Here is a 20,846-nt window from a genome sequence, read left to right as displayed (position 1 = left end):
TCTCAAATTCCTTCAATGAATGAATATCTGTAAATACATAATTATCTGTGGTAAATCGAATCTACACAGCATATCTGTATATCTAACCTCCAGATACGATCCTGTACCTGCTATGTCTGCACAATTGAACTCATTTTGTATGCAAGGAAAGTGTTGCCTGGAACCATTGTTTCCTGAACCAGCGCTTCGATGTCCTTGGGTTGTTTGCACACTATATAAATGAAATAAATAAATAAGTTTACTAGTTTGTATCAAATTTCCCACTTCTTACCTACTTAAATGCTGGGTATCGCCTCTGTTGCAGCATGATAATCGCGTGTGTCCCTGTCGTTTGTAGTCTATGCAGCCACCATTTTAGCCATACTTTTGTATTCTATCGATGTTGAACATAAAAGAAAGATTGTGCATGTGCTTGCCATGTGTTTTTTTAGCTGCATAGTATGCAAGTATACACCTGAATGTATGTACAAGGAATTTTAGAAGCTTTAACTTTTTTGAAAAGCTTAAAATATGAAATGTTTCCTATTCCCGTTGGGTACAGTGTCAAATATCCGCTTTTTATTACTCACAGAAAATGGTAGTCATTTTGAAATTAAATGATTGTTAAATTCTTATGTTTGCCATGTGTTTTTAGAGTGACATCTTATAGTATGCAAGTATATATCTAAATGTGTATAGAACAAGGACATTTAGGAAGCTATTTGTGTTTTAAAAGTCAAAATATGAAATGCTGACTATCCCCAAAAGGCATTGTGTCAAATATCGGCTTTTCAGCAATTCAACTCATAAAATATGGTAGTCCTTTTGAAATTAAATAACTACTCAAATGTTATTTTTTAGAGCACAGTGTTAGAGTATGCACCAGAATGTGTGTCGAAAGAGGGCATTTTGGAAGCTTTTTGTCTGTTAAAAGCTCGGAATATGAGAGGTTCCCTATACACAATAGGCATATCAAATCTCAGCTTTTCAGCAATTCATCTCATAAACCATTGTCATTTTGAAATTAAATGACTGTTCAGTTCTTGTTTTTCGGATTTTCTCCTTCATACAGCCAAAAACAATCATAATACATGTAAAATATTCATATTGGTCAACTATTAAGCATCTCCTGCATCATCTGTTTAAATTCACAGAGCTCTTTATAGGAACACCATGTAATATCTTTGTTTCTTGGGTTTCTTTTTAGCATATTGTGAGAAACCTGAAGGCATCTCACCCGCTAGTCCCCGGGGATCTGTCATTGAGGTGGCCAGGTGGGAGAAACCTGAAGGTGTCTCACCCACTAGTCCCCGGAGATCTGTCATCCAGGTAGCCAGGACACGTCCATTGCTATTGTATACAGTTCCTGGGGGTGGACCAGTGGGGGAGGATCACCTGGATGGGGTAGGGGGGTCTTCAAGAGGTGGAAGTGGGACACCAACGGGCGAGACGCGGTACACCCTTCCTTATAACTCCTTTTCCCCCCATCCTATCCAGGGTCAGGCAGAGTAAGGCAATTGACAAACACACACACCTGATGCCTCTTTCCCTTCCCCACTGGGATAAAAGGTGGAGCATGAGAGCACATTTTGAGTAAGGGAAAATGCACGAGGAGACAGCTATTGCATGACGGCAGTTAAAAAGGAGGAGAAAGGCGGTAAGACCTGAAAGGACGACAAAGAGGGAAGTGCCCTTGCCCTTTTCGACCCAGACCCACAAAGCCTCTGTGAAAGGAATCATAAAACCGGGAACTACAGCCGACATGTGGTGTAAGAGCTGTCAACTGTGCATGGGGCCCTCCCACTCTTATAACCAAGACAGCGAGACGCGCCGCCTAGCGTGGCACCGTCCTCGACTCCGGAGACGAGTGTTGTGCTTGAGAATCCCGCCTTGCCCTGTGCTAAAAATGTGGGGAAGGGAGTCCCCAGTTGCAACATCCAGACTCATCATTTTTTGAACACTTTTCTTTTCTGGTGAGCATTATACCACGCTATTTTGTATTTTAACGGTAAGGAATGGCAAGCGTTTTTTTAGTATAGTTCCTTTTATTTGACAAGATGCTACTAGGACTGACTTATTATTTGATGGTCGTAGCTTGCTCCCATCTTAGATTTAGGTTTAGATTAGGCATTTTTCTCACCATTTACTCAGTTTAATAAACACCCTTGAACTGTGATCACTTGTGTCTGTCTTTAGTGCTGCCAACCTGAGTTCCTTACACAGGACACAGACATAGCTTTTGGATCCAGTTCCTGGGGGGGGTGAGGGGGGAGCAGTGTGGGAGGATCAACTCAGTGAGGGTTCCTCGGGGAGTGGATGTGGGACAACGGATGGCCAAACGCGGTAGCCCCTTCCCTGTAACATCTTTACCCCCATCCTACCAGGTAGGATACTTAGGAACTAACGCCCCCCCCTTTCCCCAACACAAACACTCTCTCATAGACAGATCACTGTGAGATAAAACAGACTAACACCCGAGCCGTATGCCTGACATGTCCCGATACAATGGCCAGGCAATCACTGACAATTACACACACCTGACTTCCATCACACTTCCCCACACAGATAAAAGGCGGATTACGAGAGCACACTTTGAGCAAGGCAAAGCACACGAGGAAACAGTGGTTCCAAGATGGCAGTTTAATACAAGGAGAAAGACAAAATCGAAGATGATTGCAAGGAGGGAAGTGTCCTTGACCTTTTCACCAAAAGAGGGTTACTTTCAGAAGCCTTTGAGAATAGGAAACCTAAGACCAGGAATCAATGGCTGAACAACACTGTATTGTGTGTCAGAGGTACCTGGGGCTCTGCTGCATCGATAGTCAAGGAGCAGAGAATCATTCGCTGCTGTGGTTCTGTCCTTGGATCCTACAATAAAGCATTGCAAGTGAAGTCAACACAAACGGTGAGTTGGGGAGACTGATACCAGACCGGTTTGTGTTGAAACCGAGGTTTCAGGCGGCAACATTGTATAATCTCAACTCAAGAGAACCGTGTATGATGAATTCTTGTAAAATCGTGTAAGATCCTTACAAGACATTGTTCAATGGGTGGGCTAACCTCGTAAAACGTTGCCCCTCTTTCTACCCACAGAGACTCATACAATACACACTAAGAAAAAGGACAAGTTTTGTATGCAGGGGCATCCCTAGGGAGAGGGAGCCTCAGGAGGTATTCAAGGGGAAGGCCCTAGTTCTGAGCACATTTTGGAACCCCCTTGCCAGAAACCTTGATCCTCTCTCAAATCTCTGCCATAAGACACTTCTTTTCAGTCCCAACCGTCAAAAACTCCCTTACTATGACACACCAGTCCTCCTGCTATTACATCACTGAACGACGTAGCACTGCCCCCTACTGCAAATGATGGGACACTACATTGCACAGTCCTTGGGCAATGGAATACACAAATGTCATAGCTCTACAAGAAATAAGAGCAAATTAATACTCTGCATCTGCAGCAGCAGTTCCCAGGGGTAATCACATACAGACACAGGATGGAACAGACAACTACTGGTCCAAATTTAAGCCTGGAGTTAGAAAACAAGTACAGGAGTCACCAGGGCACGAAATGATGACTTGCAAAGTCCACTTCCTCCAGATGCATTAGAATGCGTATGCAATACAATCTCGAGAGGGAGACTGCTGAATTGCACCCCCAGTTTAATCAACTGTATTTCGGGGGAGGGCTTAAGCAAAGTATGTAACTATCTGGAGTAATCATTTATGGGCATTGCTTACAAAGCACATAAAACACACCTCAGCGGGTTGCCCTACAGATGACAACCAGAGAAACAGGGCACTGGAATCCATCTTGAGGAGATGGAATCCTTGCCTTAAAGTTACGTTACGTGACATTCGAATAAATCATGTGTACCATTTACACAAACTCATAGCACTATGTAGCTTTTTAGGATGCAACAAAAGACTCCATTAGTCACAAAGTGCCTGTTCAAGGTCCCAGCTATGCAAATAAGGTATGTATGACTTTTTGGAAGGAGGGACATATCAACACAAAGTCAGAGGGTAAGAAGAGTCTTCAGGAAGCTAGGACAGATAATGTCAATTGAGAAAGGTCTACAGGAACTAAGGCACTTCTTGAAGATAGCACAAAACTCTTGCATGAGTCTTGCACAATGTTAAAGAGAGTTTTGTTGTAAAATGAAATCACTGTTGGGCCACAAGTTGGGAGGCTTGTGAAGGACAAAGATGCAAGCAACTCTGCAAAAGGCAGCAAATGCAAGTCTCCAGTGAGAGCAAGCAAGCTACACACAACAAGAGGTAAGTACCCCTAGTTAGACAGTACCTCGAGTCTGAAGAGAAGGTTCCAGCTGGCTTCTGTTCCTGTTGTAGTCCTGCAGATCCTGTTCTTGGGCCTCAGTCATGGGGACAATAGGGAGGACATCTGGGGACTCCTGCACTACGGTAAGGTCAGTGACAGCAATGAACACCCTCCAGATCAGCGTGTCTTCGCAGTTTCAGCTACTCGCAAATAGCACCCGCAAATAGCACCACCGCGGTTCATGGACACCTTGTGGACTTTGCTTGGTTCTGGGGTCCAGCACTCTGATGAGGTGGCTCCGGCGTGGTTAGTCCTCCTCCGAGCGAGTCCGGAGGATCTTCCGGGAACTCGGGTCCGGCTTAAAGGCGATGCACTCGATTCTGGTGTTCCTCTCCCCTGGCACTCGGTTCCTGCAGCAGCAAAGTAGTACAGTCAGCAGAGAGGAGTTCCAGTCTAGTTCGTCTTGGGGTCGATTGGTCGCACCAACCAAAGGGAAGACTTTGTCCTTCCAGGCTTCTCTAGTCGATCAGAAATTCTGAGGTTCAGCAAGGCTTCACCGGGCAAACCAACGGTCCAGGAGGGTGCAGCAAGCTTCTCTTCCAGTTTCTTCTTCGGTGCCTTCGTCCAGTGGTCGAATCTGCCTTCCTTGCAAAAGACGTTGGCCCTCATTACGACCCTGGCGGAGTGGGTTTACGCCAGCGGTATTCGCGGCGGACCCGTCCGCCCTACTACGAGTTCCCGTAGCGCCATGGAGCGTTTTCCGCCTGGTTTTTCCGGGCGGAGAAATCCATGGCGCTACGGGACCTTGTTGTTAATTACGCCACCGTATTTTACGGTGGCGTAATTAACGCCTTCCCCACTCCCATTATACCCTATGGGGCAAAAATGGGAATGGGGAAGGGTAAAATGGGGAATGGGGATTTACCGCCCCGCCAAGGTCGGAATGGGGCGGTAAATCCGCCAACCCCCATGGCGCTATCGGCAGCTTTCCGCCGTGCTCCATGGTGCATTTGGCGCCACGATTTCCGCCAGGGTCGTAATGAGGCCCATTGCCTTTTATGCAAGTTTCTCCCATTCATTCACAGCCAAGTTGTCACTCGCACAGCAGGGTAGCTGTCCTCCAAGGACAGCCAGACAATCACCTTTGGGTGCATTCCTGAACTAAGGAGACTAAGCAAAGGGAGTTCCGGGAACCTCTCTCGCATCATGCCTTGCCAGACACGCTGGAGCCAGAGGCGGGCTTCACCAGTGAATCACGCCAAAGACAAAATGAAGAAAGGGACCAAACCTAGTTTGGCGCGCAGAGTAAATCTCAAGAAGGACCTTTCCAACAAGAAATGGCAAAAAAAGACGACTAGGGCCCTTTTGACAAAATGGGCACCCATGGGTGCAATACTGCAGCTGAAGATTAAGCCTGCGGTAAAAACGCAAAAAAGGTAGGAAAAATGAACCACTGCCACCAGCCATTAATTGAAGAAAGGGTAACAAACATGTTACATGATAACGTAGACAAAGGGGATACTAAGTAACCGCTCCAGCACTATGTAAGATAGTGTGTGCTGGGTCTACAAAGAGAATAAGGCAAGTAAAGTCAATTTCACTTTATTACTCTTGGAATCAGTAGTTTATCCAAAAGAAGGTATTTAAACCTTAGCAGAAATCCAAAGGATTCTCTGCGACACTGCGCTGAAGGTGCTGTGTCACAATACAAAAAGATGATACCTATGGAGTTTCAGACTCCAAAACCAAATGAAACACAGGGTTCAAATTAGAAAAAAAAATACATGAGATAGTGGAAAAAAGGTCTCACTCTCTCCAGGATAAAAAATAAAAGTCCTAAAGTCCAGCAAAAGATCTGGGGGTCTCTAAGGTAGAAGGGAATTAACACAGAATTGAGAATTCTCCCCAACACCAGATGCTTCTCTTGGGCTCAAGTAACCAAAGCATGATCCCAGTGTCCTCGGCATAAGTAGAGCAATTACCAAGTAGCCTGATCCCTGCCAAACACTGCACATTAGTTATCCCCTTTCCACACCATACCGCATTAACCTCCCAGTAAATGTACAACGTCTATTACCTGGACAGTAATAACTGGCCCTCCATTTTCATAGAGCAAAGGCTTGATCTTTGGCAGGAAGACTCCCATCCACTGGTTCACAGCCGCCAGGTAATCTGCAAAGAAACAAGCAGTCAAGAGAGGAGCAGCATTAATCGCACAAGAAAGGGACATTATAGATGTCTCTCCAAGAGATGGCAAAACCCATTTTCCTCCCAGTAATTTGTGGGACAAATTCACTAGCATCACCGTTTCTTTACAGTGTATCAGACCACTTGGGACAGCTCCACAAGTGGCGTTTTATTTTGTAAAATGGACCACAGGTAAAATGAATAATGTACTAAGTGGGATTATTATTTTGTGGATAAACCAGACGGATTTCTTCGGATTTCTTCAGAAGAAAACATACCTAAAATATAAATCTTGTCAAATCTAGCTCCTTACCCTTCATCACAATTTAAAACCCAACTAAAATGTCCTTTCGTTTGAGGAAATAAATCTGAAGTATCTGTTAACATGAAAAGTCAAACAAAAAGCAAGTAAGCACTTAATTTCATGCATATTTCCACCATTTTCAAACATTTCTTTTTTTTTTTTCAAAAGCGCTCCAGGGCAACGCCATCTTTCAGGCTGTAAATAGCACACAGGAGAAGTACGGGTACCGAGACAGGTAAATGGTGTACTCCTGCACTGACCTGACCTTAGTGGATGAGCACAGTTGTGAAAAGTTGATATACTGCATTACAAAACAGTCAACGCTTTCTCAACTGCCTTTTCTTACTGAATGTATATTTATATGAAAAACATATGCACCTATATACATAGCCTAAACTTTGACCACAACGTCTGATCGCCTCATACTGTGTACTGCTGAAACGTGCATGAAGATAGAACCATTTTTCCAGCATGACAAATTCCATAATACAATTATACTGCACTCCGTCCACCTCTGTTACTCGGATCTGGCACATTGCTTTTATTTAAGTGCTTTTCTCTCAGTTTGAATCAACCAATAAGTGTCAGTAGTGAAGTACAAACCAGCCGCTACATCAGAACACAGGACATTCCCAGCATCCACTGCAGTGCACGGGTTTTCCCGCTACAGCTTCCGACTCTGGGAACGATGACTTCAACAACAAATGTACTGGTATGGAGGTACATGCCAAATATGATTCAAATAATTTTGCCAAGTCTGAAACCGATATGGAGATTCATTAAATCAATTTTTAACCGAAGCCAATTTGACACATTTTTGTACATTTCTGTCGGACTAGCCTTTAAAAAATATTTCTTCCTTCAGTGTTCTCAGAGACCACGAACCTGTGCCTTTGTGTTCAGCTTTGGCACATCACGAGAACCCAAGCTAGCTTACATACTGTTACTTGGACCTTTGGTTAACCTTTTGAACGTCTCAATGTTTTCTACAAGCCACTGCCTGAAGAACTTCTACGCAGTCGCCAAACATGTGACAAGAGCATGTTAAATATTTCCAGGCTCCATGTGAAATTCCTGCCGAATAAATCATTTGTTCAGTATCTTAAAGATGTTACCACATATTTTTCTATCTCCGTCTCCAAAAATAATTATGGGGAAAATTAAGTTTTACGAATCACAGCTTCAAGGTGTCCATCAGCAAGGTGTCAATAACCTGTTCCTGAAAAGGCTTTTCTGGAACAGGTCAAGTGGTAATCCTTCCCACTACTCTGCTACAATATGGCATCACTCCTAAGCCCCCAGCAACATACAGCGTTAAGAAGCGGTGGTGGGTGGCCCCAGCATCCATCCAACATTGTACAGAACTCACAGTGTATTATTATTATTATTATTATTAGGTGCAGGGCTAGACAGGACAGCCAAAATGACCCTGAATGGGAACCAAGCCATGCCTCAGGAGACACTCAAAATACGGAACACAAAAAGATGCAAAAACCCAGTGAAAAGGCGAAAACAAAATGGACCACTTGAAAGCCAGCAAAGCACATGTTTTATTACTTTAGGACAAGGGGGGAGGGGGGCAGGGGGCCTGGACTAGCAGAAGTCCAGTTGTGATCTAGTGGAGCTCAGTCCGGGTACCCTGCAAAATCCAGACCAAAGCCCATACCTGGTCAACAGAAGGGTCCCTGGGGAGATGCTAGACCCTCTAGAAGATACCGGCTGTCCACCGAGGCTAGACAGTCCGAGTAGGATGCTTGAGATGGGAAACTATGGTGCAGAGGAGGTGCGGCCGCCATCTTCACCAGGAAAGTGGAGCGAAAAGGAAAAAACAGAAGTGCCCAACTCGTCAGGAAGGCGGTGGTTTCACTCACCGGGCATGACAAGGTGGGAGCTTCTCTGAGGGGTCCCTGCCTCCTCAGCGTTTGTGGGTGCAGCAGCACAAACAAAACAGTGAGAAGGGTGGTGGCCGGGGAAGGCTGTGTTGGCAAAGGAGGGGGCACAGTGCACAGCCGGTCAGATAGCACAGCGAGTAGAGTGCTCGCTTTGACATGCGTGCAGAGCCTGCTGACAGAAGTTCGAATCCCGGCAGGGCCAAATTCAGCCTTTCATCCTTCCGAGGTCGATAAATGAGCACCACACACTGTGGGAAATTAGCAGCGCTCAGATACTTGAGGGTTTGTAGCGCTATATAAACAAAAAAAGACAAACAAACCTCTATCCTTGGATACTGGAAAACATAGGTGCCACCAGAATCTGAAGCCAGGGAGTGACATCAAAGCTCACCAGGGAACGGTGCTGAGGGCCAGACATAATTGCACTTTCAAGGATGACTTTGAACTTCAAGCTAGAAAACTGTCCGACAGACTCGTGGACAGAGGCTACCCATGTAAAACTGTCAAACATGTGGCAAAGCGTGCAAGGTTCACAAACAGAGAGACACTTATCACCAAGAACTGAAAAAGAAAATCAAGATCGGATTGTCCATGGGAAAACCTTTGGCAACCATACCAACAAAATAAAAAAAAACGAGTACTAAAATATTGGAGACTAGTTGAGGCCACAGGTTGCACCAGCAAATCTCCCCCACCCTCCCCATTTGCGTGGAGTAAAGCAAAAAACCTCAGGGATAGATTGGTACACTCCAGATTGAATACCAATCCTATGAATGAATGTGCCCCAAAATACGGTTGCAACCAAATGCAATCCATAGAGTGTCATTAAGGGGTCACTACCCATTTGGTCACTGTAATGCCTGTCCCCTGACTTCAAAAACATTGGGATTCAGCCATGGTGATGTTAAGTGGCAAATAAGGAACTTCACAAATTGCAATACATCCAATGCCATCTATGTGATCAAGTGCAAATGTGAACGCCTGCACATGGGTATGACCACCAGAAAAGAGGATGAAGGAGCACAGAAGTCAGATACATAACAGCACACTCAGCTCCACTCATTCAGCATTTCCAATACATTAATCATGGAGGTGAAGATTTCACCCAGTTCATACTGGATCATGTGACCCCAACAGACTCAATTTCTCAGCCACAGCTCCCTTATTCAAGCTAGAGCAAAGTTGGATACACAGATTAGACACTCATGAATGAGGCCTTAATGAAGAACTAAATTGGGCATCTTTGCTTTGAAGCCCAGAAGAGCAGTCAACTTTGTGTTACACTTCTCTCAATGTGATCCCTACATCTGCATTGTTCTTACACACTTGTGTCCTGGTATCACATATCCGTACACCTCCAGATGGCACTACCACCAGCAGTCCAACATGGATGTAGAATGATTTAAGTCTGAACTCCGATTAGGTTTAGAGTTCACCCTGAACTCTAAACCTTCTTTGCTTTAGTGAAGTCTACTTGCAGAGTTTGCCCAATTGAAGACTTTCAATGTGCTCTAATTAACCACAGGGAGAGGCCATCACATGTCCTTTCAACCAATGCATGAATTGCACAGAGGTTATACTTGCGGTTGTGTCTGTTTTTCATTTACAAACACATAGCAGGCTTTGGCTATGTGAGTGTATTAGCCATTTGATGCATACCACGCCTGCATGGCACCCCCGTTACATACAGGATAAATATGGAGCACACTGATGTTGCAGCCAGTTTGCCCATGTGACTGTTACTCTAGTAAACTACCCCAGTAGGCATTCAGTGAACGGTACCACAAATACGTACATTTCTAGGCAGCGTCATCAGGAGCAGACCAACACGGCTGTACAATGATGAACATCTTAACTCCGATTAGTTTTTGAGTTCCCAACTTGCAGAACTCACCCAATTGAATATTTTTGATGTGTGCTCATTTATTACAGGTAGAGGTCAGCATACGTCCCTTCAACAAATGCATGATGCACACAGATGTTATATTTTCAGTTGTGTTTGTTGTTTTACACATACATAGCAGGTTTCGGACATATGGGTGCATTAGCCCTTCGGTGCATACTGCGCCAATATGGCACCTCCGTTACCACAGGGTAGATATGGAGCGCACCGATGAGACATCAAGTTTGGCCACATGGCGGTTACCCTGCTTACTCCAGTACACTACTTCCGTTTGCCGCGAGCATTCCGATACCGAAATCCATAACACACTGAGACCACTGCTACAGCGTTTATCCTGACGAAACAATACCGGTAAGCATTCCACTGTATGAAATGAAAAACGCAGGCCTTTTTTCGTGAGACATGGCAAACTGAAAGCTGTAGAAAACAAATACACAGGTATTCTCTGAGCCACACAGACATCTCTACAGGAATAGGAACACAGACAGGCATGGTATCAAGAGAGATGAGAGACAACAGATGTATAGTTCCAAACAAAACTATAATAATGATCAGGATGGTGTAACGCCTAACTTGCCCTATGTTAAGGTGGAATGCGCCTTTCCTAAAGAATCTAAAGAAGTCTTTGTCTACAAATCCAAATTAAGAATCTGTCTGTGTCATACCCTATGCTTGTCCTCACAACTATAAATAAACATAGTGGGGGAATCTTCTCAGCAAAATACAAGTGTTCAAAGATAAAGGTTGAGCTACTTGCAGCTTGAATTCTTTTGGAGTTCACTATCTGAAGTTCAATACAGTTCCAATATAAGTTAACTTCAATAGAGTTAGGTCAAGTTCTGAGGTCAAGTTCTGAAATTACCTTCAAGTTCTAGTGCATCACAATTCACACCAAACGAAGGTTCTGCGCTTCCCCTTCCCAAGTTCAAATGTAGCACAGTTCACACAAAACTGAGGTCCTGGGACTCCCTTCCCCAAGATAAATGTATCTGGCTTGTTTGGCTCTCAGGGTTCCCTTCCCCAAGACTTAAACTGAGCCTTCACATCGTTTCATCTGTTCAAGGTTCACAAGAAAACACTGGGTCTACTTCACCCACCTTCAGATTTGCTTCGCCAATTATTTCATGCTTTTGTGCAGCTCTTTCACCATTCAGGGTTTCCTGGTCTAGGTACAGTTATCAGACCACATGGTCCACCCATCACAGGTCATGTAACCAGTAACCCTATACTTTGTCTTTGGCTTGATTCTTAATGTTGGTAACTTTCATATTAGGAGACTTTCTGGTCTGGGCGCAGCGGTCAGGCCGCACGGTCCACCCATCACAGGCCGTGCAACCGTAAATCTCCTCAAAGCTGCTGTCCCCCTTTTTAGGATCTACTATCTTGGGTTTTCACTTTCCACACTGTAATTCTCAAAACAACTCTTCAGTTTCATCACAGGTCTTTAATTTATTTCATATTGCGTTTAACTGGCAGCATGCCACTTAATATGTCTATTTGAAAATGTTCATTCACCATTCAGCACATCATAGTACAGGCAAATAACAGCTTTCTTTCAGTTCGGTTTTCAATATATGCAGCATTAACTTGTGCTCACTCAAATAGCAACTTACTTGCAGTTTGTTATTCAATACATGCAGCATTTTCTTGTGATCATTCAAATAACTTTCTTTTAGTTTGGCATTCAATAAATGCAGCGTTTATCATTATTCTTTTCTTTATTTGTTTTCATCAATTTGTTTTCCAATACCACAAACTTGTTCATTGTTCACGTTGCTAATGCCGTATTATTGCTTGTTTTTTCTACTATCCTGATTAATTGATAATAAAATCAAAATAAAATAATTTGAAATTAAATTCTACCCAAGTGATTCATTCCACTAAGTCTTTTCAAATTTCCAGCATAGGCAGTTGTTTTTGATTCTATGGGGCCAGATATCTGGCACTTGACCGGCAGTAGAGAGTGAGAAATATTGTAACAAACCTCTGATCCAAATACAGCATATCACAGACTGGGCAGCTGACAACTGATAAATGCTCGCTGTGCTCAGTGGGTGCGGACCGCCATACACGGCGGATTGCTGGTCCCCTCCCCTTCTGAAGATGTTGTGTGGTCTGGCCGGCCAGCCTTTGGCCTGGGATGTGCTGGTGTGCTGATTTGAGACTGATTGGATGAGGCTGGACGAGAAATATGCGCAAGACAGTCGATCATGGTTAAGGGCCAACATCAGCAGAAGTAAGAACAATGCCTGGGGTCCAAAGGAGGTCGACCCAAACAAGTGCCAAACCCCACAGGGAACACTATGTCAGAAACCGGGATAGTAAGTGAAATATCGACAGAGAACTTGATGTCGACGATGCAAGACTCCAGGTCCTCTTTGGAGATTAAGGGGCAGTTAGGGATCGAGGTGTCCCTGGTCAAAGCGGACCTCAAAAAGGTAAATGAGAGGGTGACCGAAGTGAAAAACAGAGTGGGAGAGGCGGAAGACGCACTGGTGGTGCTAAGGGCCAGGCTGGATGTCCTCACCGCAATGACACGATCCATAGAAGTTCCGACGGAAGACACTGAAGGTCGTTCCCAGAGGAGCAACGTACAAATTCTTGGAGTGGCATAAGGTGACGAGGGCCGCAGTACAGAACTATTCCTGGAAAAGTTATTCATAGACACCATGAAGATCAAAGGGCTGTCGAAATGGTTGTCAATCGAGACAGCTCACAGAGTTCCTGGTAGACGACCACCGGTAGGGACACCCCCACATGAGTAAAACTCAACTTCAGAGATAAGAGGGCTTGTCCAAGATTATGATCTTCCCAGACTTTACCCAAGAAGTGCAAAGAAAACACAGATTCTACAACACTGTACAAAGGAAGCTGAAAGACATTGGCTATAAATGTCTGATGTTTTTTCCAGCTAGTCTTAAAGTGTTGGCGGACGATCGTTCCTTTTTCTTTCACAGCCTACAAGAAGTCTCGGATCGGTTGGATTCCACCATTGAGCGGGAGGTCGGATAGCAATAGACCAGGTAGAAGACCACAGAGTCCAGGAACTGACAGGGTCGCTGTGGAGTTGAATTGCCCCACTGTCACGCCTGCTGGCCGAGTGCTGGTGGAGGCACATGGTACTCAATCACTGGAGAAAGAGCCCATGGGCAAGGCAAAGAGAGACTGAAAGAGGGGGGTCCACTAAGACTCACATGAAACACTAAGAGTGCACTGTGAGGTTGGCTTTGGCTTGTCTCACTGTTATCTCAACCGACTATCGACTGCCTGGAAATATTGGTTACTGTACAGGGAGGAGGGGGGTCATAAGGGAGAGAAGTCGGTGATAGCTGACACAAAGGACTGGGTGGGACCTCACACAAAATGCAGTATTATCACCATAGGCGGGGCGGGAGACGTGAGAGGAGGAAGGGAAAGGGGAAGGGTATCCCTTAATGTGGGGAGGAGGTTCAGGACTCCTTTTGGGAGCATGGCTTCAGGTCTCGCGATATAGCTATACCTAGTTTTCAAGTTGGGAGACAGATGCACTGCGTTATAGGATGTATGGGGTGGGGAGGATTTATAACCAAGACGTCAATGCGGCAATCATTAGGCTTATTGGTACTACAGACACGCAACCACAAGACATATCCAGGATAATGGTTTCCCTGTCCAGCTCAATGGCTGAGGTGAATGATCAGAAGTTGGTAATACTGTCGTGGTATATTAACGGCCTGTGTGAAAGGATAAAAAGGGGAATGGTGTTGTAGAGGGTGAATCGGTATAGACTCACCTTTGTATTTGTTCAAGGGAAGCATTTATTAGATACAGAATGCATGTTATTTAAAAGCTCTAACTATGCCCTAAATGCACATGCAGAGCTCACAAGGGGAGTAATGGTACTGATGCGAAAACATATTCCGTTCACTGTCTCGGTGACAGTCCGAGATGTTAGAGGGCGCTATGTATTACTAATAGGATAACCCAGGGGGGACATCTTGGGACTGCTTAATGTTTATGACCTGCCGTCTCTGAACAAGGATCTCCTCTGTGAAGCACAAGGGTTGTTCGTTCAACATAGGGTAGATCGATGGCCGTTGGGTGGAGATTTTAACGAGGTGATAGAAAGGAATGGAGATAGATTCCCGGGACCGTCCGGGCTACATCAGACACAAGCTATACTTAAGGAGTTTGTAAGTGCCAATGGTATGGTGGTTTTAAGATGGACTACACATCGGCAACAATTGGGTTACTACTTCCACTCCGGAGCACATCTTTCCCTCTCTAGTATGGACTACCACTTTGTGCCTCTTTCGGATGCTGTTAGGATTACAGATGCTCAACTCCTACCGAGGGCCATCTCTGATCACGCCTGCATCGCTGGGGGTAGAAGCAAAAAGAGATTGCTCCTTCTGTCGACTGAAAGCATACTCCCTAGGGTTCCCAGAGGTAATGAACAAGCTATAGAGCAAAACAGAAGAATCCTTTGAGTTGAACAATACATCAGTAGAGTGTCCGGGGACGCACTGGGAGGGATATAAGGCAATTATATGGGAAGAGGCGGTCTCGTTTCTTGCAGCCAGGGAGCGGCTGGCGAAACTGTCAGAAGCAGAGCTGAAGCAGGTGCGTCTACAATGGGTGTTTCTGGCAAGCCGCTCCCAGGATACGCAACACCAGTTGCTGCAGGCAAGAGACTCCTGCTGCACAATTGCAGTGGACACAGTGAGGCAACCTCATCTGGCATCGCAGGAATGGGTGTATGAGGTAGGAGATAAGGTGAATAAGCTGCTGGCATGGCTGGAAAAACACGATGAACCCTCAAGATATGGGCAACAGATCTCGAAAGGGACCAGAGGGGTGGTTAGGGAAGATGGCGGGATCTGTGAAACATTCACAGAATATTATAAAACAGCTGTACACCGTCCCAAAAGACCATCAAACAACAGGGTATGCAGACCTCCAGGAAGAGATACCCCCCCACCCTCCCACACACAACGGTTCCGCAAGCAGCAACGTTAGAGACAGATCACACAAGAGGAAGTACTGGCAGCATGTCCTAATGGATTCCCAGCCGAACTGTGGAAAAGGCTCACCGATGAATTAACGGATCCCATGTTGAAAATATTCCAGGATAACCTGAAGATGGGGGAATAGCCCAGGGACCTAAGGCTGGCAACCATCATAGTCTCACTTGGAGATGGATTGCGGCTCATAAAACCTCTCTCGCTACTGTAAGGAACTCATGGTGACAACAGGTAAGACAGACACAAGAGATTACAGTTCAAGGGTGTTTAATTGAACAATGAGAGTAGTATGCAGGTTGGAAAAACGCCTAATCTAAACCTAAATAAAAGACAGGGACAGGTGTCGACCATCAAATGAAAATAAGGCAGTCCGAGTGGCGTCAAGTCAAATAAAAGGGCCTATACTAAGAAAAACCTATTGCCAATTCCTTACGCTAAATACAAAGGGTGTGGGGGTTAAGTTTCAAGAAAGGAATAAGTGTTCTCAAATGATAAGTCAGGAGGCGGTAGCCCGGGTCTCCCTTCCCCACGTTTTAGACACGGGACAAGATGAGAGCTTGGAGCACAGTACAGTCTCGGGCTTCTCCAGCACAAGACAGTTCCAATGGCTATTCTCAGGACCGTCGATGGCTAAGTCTTGTTTCTTCTGAAAGTCTCTTGCCTTGGAGGCCTGATGTATTCAACCAACAAAAACAAAGGTTCCTTAACAAATGAAAGTGTGTTCCCAATATTCACTGGGGGATGGATTCACCTATGGGTCCCCCACTTCTGGGCTGACCCTTGTCAATTATAATAAATGAAAGTTCAGATAGGGTGATGGCTTTCCCCCCCTAGATCTCCCTGTTCTAGGATGACCCTCTCGTATCATACACAATATATCACAATTTAGTTTGGGTGAGGGCTTCACCCTTGGGTTCCCCCCCCCTTCTGGGCTGACCCTTTCTCAATAGAATTTGGTTTACGTTTCTTATTCTTTTCTTATTACAGTTTGGGTAATAGCGTAACTTCTTGGATCTCCCTCGTTCAGGCTCGGACCTCTCAAGTTTAGTTTCACCCCGGATATCCCTCCTCCGGGCTCGGACCCTGCTCTGCGTTTTCTACTGCTTTCCAATGTCTGTGGGAGTCACGTTCTTTTTCTTATTTACCATACAGGATTCACTTCCCCTGGTTTCATGCCAATTCTCGAATCAAAGTCCTTTCGAATGTACAGGGTTTTTGTATGAACCCTCACATATGACCACTTAGAGTTCCTTTGGCGGCCTTCTGGTTTCTTGTAGTTCTTTCACATGAGGATATCGACCAGGGTCTCTTGAGTTGGCACCCACGTGGTGTGGGTTTCCCTCTGCCACTGGTCTCCGCTTCACACCTTTTACAGTTCAATTATAATTCATCAGTTTTGTTTCAAAACTTGCCACTTTGCGATTCTCACTCCACACAGCCCGGTCGTATCGGTTCTCCCCTCAACTCACCGGCTTTGATGAACCGCTTGGCTTTAGGCGTCTCTGGAGTCAAGGTCAGTACTGCGGGCCCGGGAGCCTCATCTGCACTGCTATATCGGCATAGGCTTGCCCCGTGTACCATTGACATCTGCTGCAGGATGCTTGGGCTATTGTATGCGGTCTCAGATTCCTCACCTCAAAGGGTGGTAGATGGTGGTAAGGAGTGTTGTATGAGGTGTAAAAAAGGCAAGTGGGTGGCTTGTGGGAGATTTTTGCGTATAGTACAGCGCCCCAAGAAGTGCAAGCCTTAGAGACTTCACTGAGGCTTAGTCCTCCTTTGTGGCAGTATCTCTCTCCCATTTACCTTCCCTGATCCCTCCGTATCACGGTGTAGTACGTGCAACTCTCTTTACCACATTGAAGTACACACATTGTGCAGCAGGAACAGAACAATTCACCGATTACAATTGTGCCAGCACAACTGTGACATTGGCACAAGCTGACATAATGTGTCCTTCACCTCTTTCCTGAAAAGTAGGTGCCAATTACATAATGACCTAGTGTTCTCTCACATGGTAAATACTTATTATAACATTGGGGGAAGCGTGTGTCTGAGATTGTTGTAAGAGACATGTGTTAATGCACTTGCTGTGCTAATGGATAGACTTTACGTCTGGCCCTATTCATGTTAGTTTTTCATTTTTCCATTTCCTAGTGAGGATGATGGTTGTATGGATTGTCGGGCACTCTCATTTGAAGGGCAGTAGCACATTTCAAAGGCCCAAGCACATCTCGGTCTCAGAGGGATTGTGTGTCATTGTACTTGTTTGGTGTCAGAGGAATGTTGCTTTGCCAGCTCAAAGTAATCATTTGCAATGCCCAGGCAAAAAGAGATGTTCCACCTCAATTTTTGAAAATTGTTTATCTAGGAGGAAATTATATGGCGTCTATGGGATGGAGAGGGGTGTGAGAGCTACTGATGGCTGAACTGGAGGGGATATCGATTAGGTTCCCAAACACAGTGGTGGCTTGGTCGCAAATGATTCCAAGGAGGGATTCGAGAACTCCAGGGAAGAAAAAGGCCATCAACTCCTCAGTGAGGAAACTTAACGGCGAACTGGCAAGATTGACCAAGGACAATGCCAAAATTCAGACAATTCACTATGGTTTTATCAAAGGTGAACTGATGTTTCACCGAAACGGAGTGCACCTATCTAAGAGAGGCATGGTCGTTTTCATTGATGACATAATGAAGTTTGCCCAGAGGTTTTGTTTGGGGGATGGGGGTCCCAATAATTGAGTCACTTACTGGGTTGTGTGGCAGGATAATAAAATGGTGACTAAAACTGTTGACAGCAAGACTGACTTGTTTGCAACTGCATTGTACTTTGTTTTGGTGGAATGTCCATGCATTCAATAGGTCAGTACTGCCTATTTCTTTGCAAAGCGTCACCACATTTTGTAGCTTATTTCCACTTGCAGTCATTCAGTGCTTGTGACCTTCCCCTTCCACACCCTACTTTATCTATTCTTTGGGCAGTAAAAGTTTAGATCGCGACAGTAGTCATGGCTTCACGTCAGATGTCTGGTGAAGAGGCTCTTAACTTACTGATGCTGTCTGAGTTGGATTAAGGCACAGAACTTGCTGAAGAATCTGAAACAATCTGCTTCTGAGGGTGAGCGTGCAGTAAACTTGGGAAGTGAGTTTTCGGTTGAGGCTAGTTCCACCTCCACATCTGATGAGGAAGAGAACAAATCTCAGAGTGGTGACCTGGAATGTGCGGGGCCTCAATAGCTATTTGAAATGCAACAAAGTGATGATGTATTTAAAGAGGATGCGCATTGACATAGCCTTGCTACAGGAGACCCACCTCACCAAGGAGAAGCTGGAGGTGGTTAGAAGGAAATGGAAAGGGAATATTATAGGTGCCACATACACGGCATTTGCAAGGGGGGTGATCACCTGGGTGGCACCGCATGTGCCGTTTCGTTTGCTTAGCTCGACAATAGACCCAGAGGGCAGGATGGTGGTGATGGCGGGGATTCTGGAAAATAGGGAGGTGAACATTGTAAATTTGTATGCCCCTAACCACGATACAGCAGCATATTTTAGGTCCCTATATAGGAAAATTAGCCCCCTGGTGGGTGTCGCGATAATGTGGGGAGGGGATTTCAATTGCATCCTGAACCCCAGGACTGATAAGTCAGATGACAAATCAGGGAAGCCAGCGCCAGCAGCCAAAGCACTTAGGACCCTATTGATAGACCTTGGTCTGGAAGACGTGTGGAGAAGGCTACATCCGACGGGTAGGCAGTATTCGCACTACGCCGCGCCGCACGACCTGCATACAAGGTTGGATTACATGTTTGCCGCGGCGGAGATAGCAGGAGAAATGGTGGGGGCCAAATCTAAGGCCAGGGTACTATCCGACCACTCGCCTTTAGTTGTGGAGTGGCAGCATCAACCCCCCAGAGCGCGTATCCCGACTTGGAGGCTCAGAACTGAGGCTCTACAGGATGCAGAATTTCGAGATGACCTGAGGGTGGCTATCGAGGAATACTTTGAAATTAATACGGGCAGTGTACGTTCTGTGGTAACAGTACGGGAGGCATTCAAGGTGGTGGTGCGTGGGGTAGCCATATCAAAATCTAAAGGGCTCCAAGGGGGTATTGAGCGGGAACTGCTGGAAACAGAAAGAGAGCTGGAGGGCCTTACTCGCAATGTGGGGACCACCCGTGAGAACAGCACTAAGATAAAAGACTTACAATTAGCCTGTATGGAACTCTGGGATAGATTATGTAAATTAAATTATAGGAAATATACGGTGAGGTTACATGGGGGGGGGATAAGCCAGGTAGACTGCTGCCCTGGCTATACAAAAATGAGACTCCCCGTTCAATGATCAGAGAGGTTAGGGACGCGGAAGGTCGAACTTATAACACTCAAGAAGGGGTAAATGGGCAGTTTCTCAAGTACTACAGACGTTTATATGAGGTCACAGGAGAGGATATGAGCCAGGAAATACTGGAAACAATAGAGGATGTGGGGCTGCCCACCTTGGATGACCTAGAACGTGCAGATCTGGACACCCCCCCCATCACCGCAGACGAACTGGAGGCGGTGATCCAACACCTCCCCACGTGTAAGGCGCCCGGGTCGGATGGGTTACCCAGTGAATTTTTATAAAGCATATAAGCAGGAGCTACTCCAGCCACTGCTGGCTATGTTTAATGAAGCCTATGAGCAGGGGGAACTGCCGCCGTCCCTCCGCGAGGCAGTGATCATCCCGCTCTTGAAACCAGGCAAGCCGGACACGCAATGTGGGTCATATAGGCCCTTGTCCATGGTTAATCAGGATAGCAAAATTCTCACAGCATTGCTAGCTAATAGACTAAAGAGGGGTATCGGCAAGCTGATACACCCAGACCAAACGGGTTATGTCCCAGGCAGAAATATCACAGATAACCAAAGGAGGCTGCACCACATTATTGATCAAACTAAGGAAGACTCAGGAGAGATGGCCATCGTGTCGCTGGACGCGGCGAAAGCCTTTGATTCAGTGAGGTGGCGTGGTTAAAGGCGACCCTGAAAGGTTACGGTATGGGACCTGTATATACTAGATGGGTCCAGCTGCTATACAGCTCCCCGATGGCAAGAGTTAAAACCGGTCCCACAATTTCAGACAAATGGCAACTCAGCAGGGTTGGCATTAGAACCGCTAGCAACATGCCTGCTGCAACAATACAGGGAGGTTGGGATTTGCACGATGGGGGGCACGCACCTGATATTGTATGCAGACGATATGCTTCTCTACCTGCGCTACCCGGAGGAAAACTTGCAATATGTGCTGGAGGTGATG

The 20,846-nt window shown here is 45.7% G+C and overlaps 1 protein-coding gene across 1 annotated transcript in view; it reads right to left on the bottom strand.

Moving 5' to 3' along the window:
• GLB1 (galactosidase beta 1) overlaps nucleotides 1-20,846 on the bottom strand; it is a 622,172-nt gene that overhangs the window by 351,076 nt on the left and 250,250 nt on the right. The window contains exon 5 of the mRNA XM_069613134.1: nucleotides 6,336-6,430. Coding sequence (XP_069469235.1) covers nucleotides 6,336-6,430 — 95 coding nt within the window. The remainder of the gene's footprint in view (nucleotides 1-6,335; nucleotides 6,431-20,846) is intronic.

This window comes from Ambystoma mexicanum, chromosome 5p (assembly GCF_040938575.1).
Source record: "Ambystoma mexicanum isolate Mex_15411 chromosome 5p, UKY_AmexF1_1, whole genome shotgun sequence".
Lineage (NCBI taxonomy): Eukaryota > Metazoa > Chordata > Amphibia > Caudata > Ambystomatidae > Ambystoma > Ambystoma mexicanum.
The sequence above is the reverse complement of the archived record's forward strand: the minus strand, read 5'-3'. Positions and strand labels throughout refer to the sequence as shown.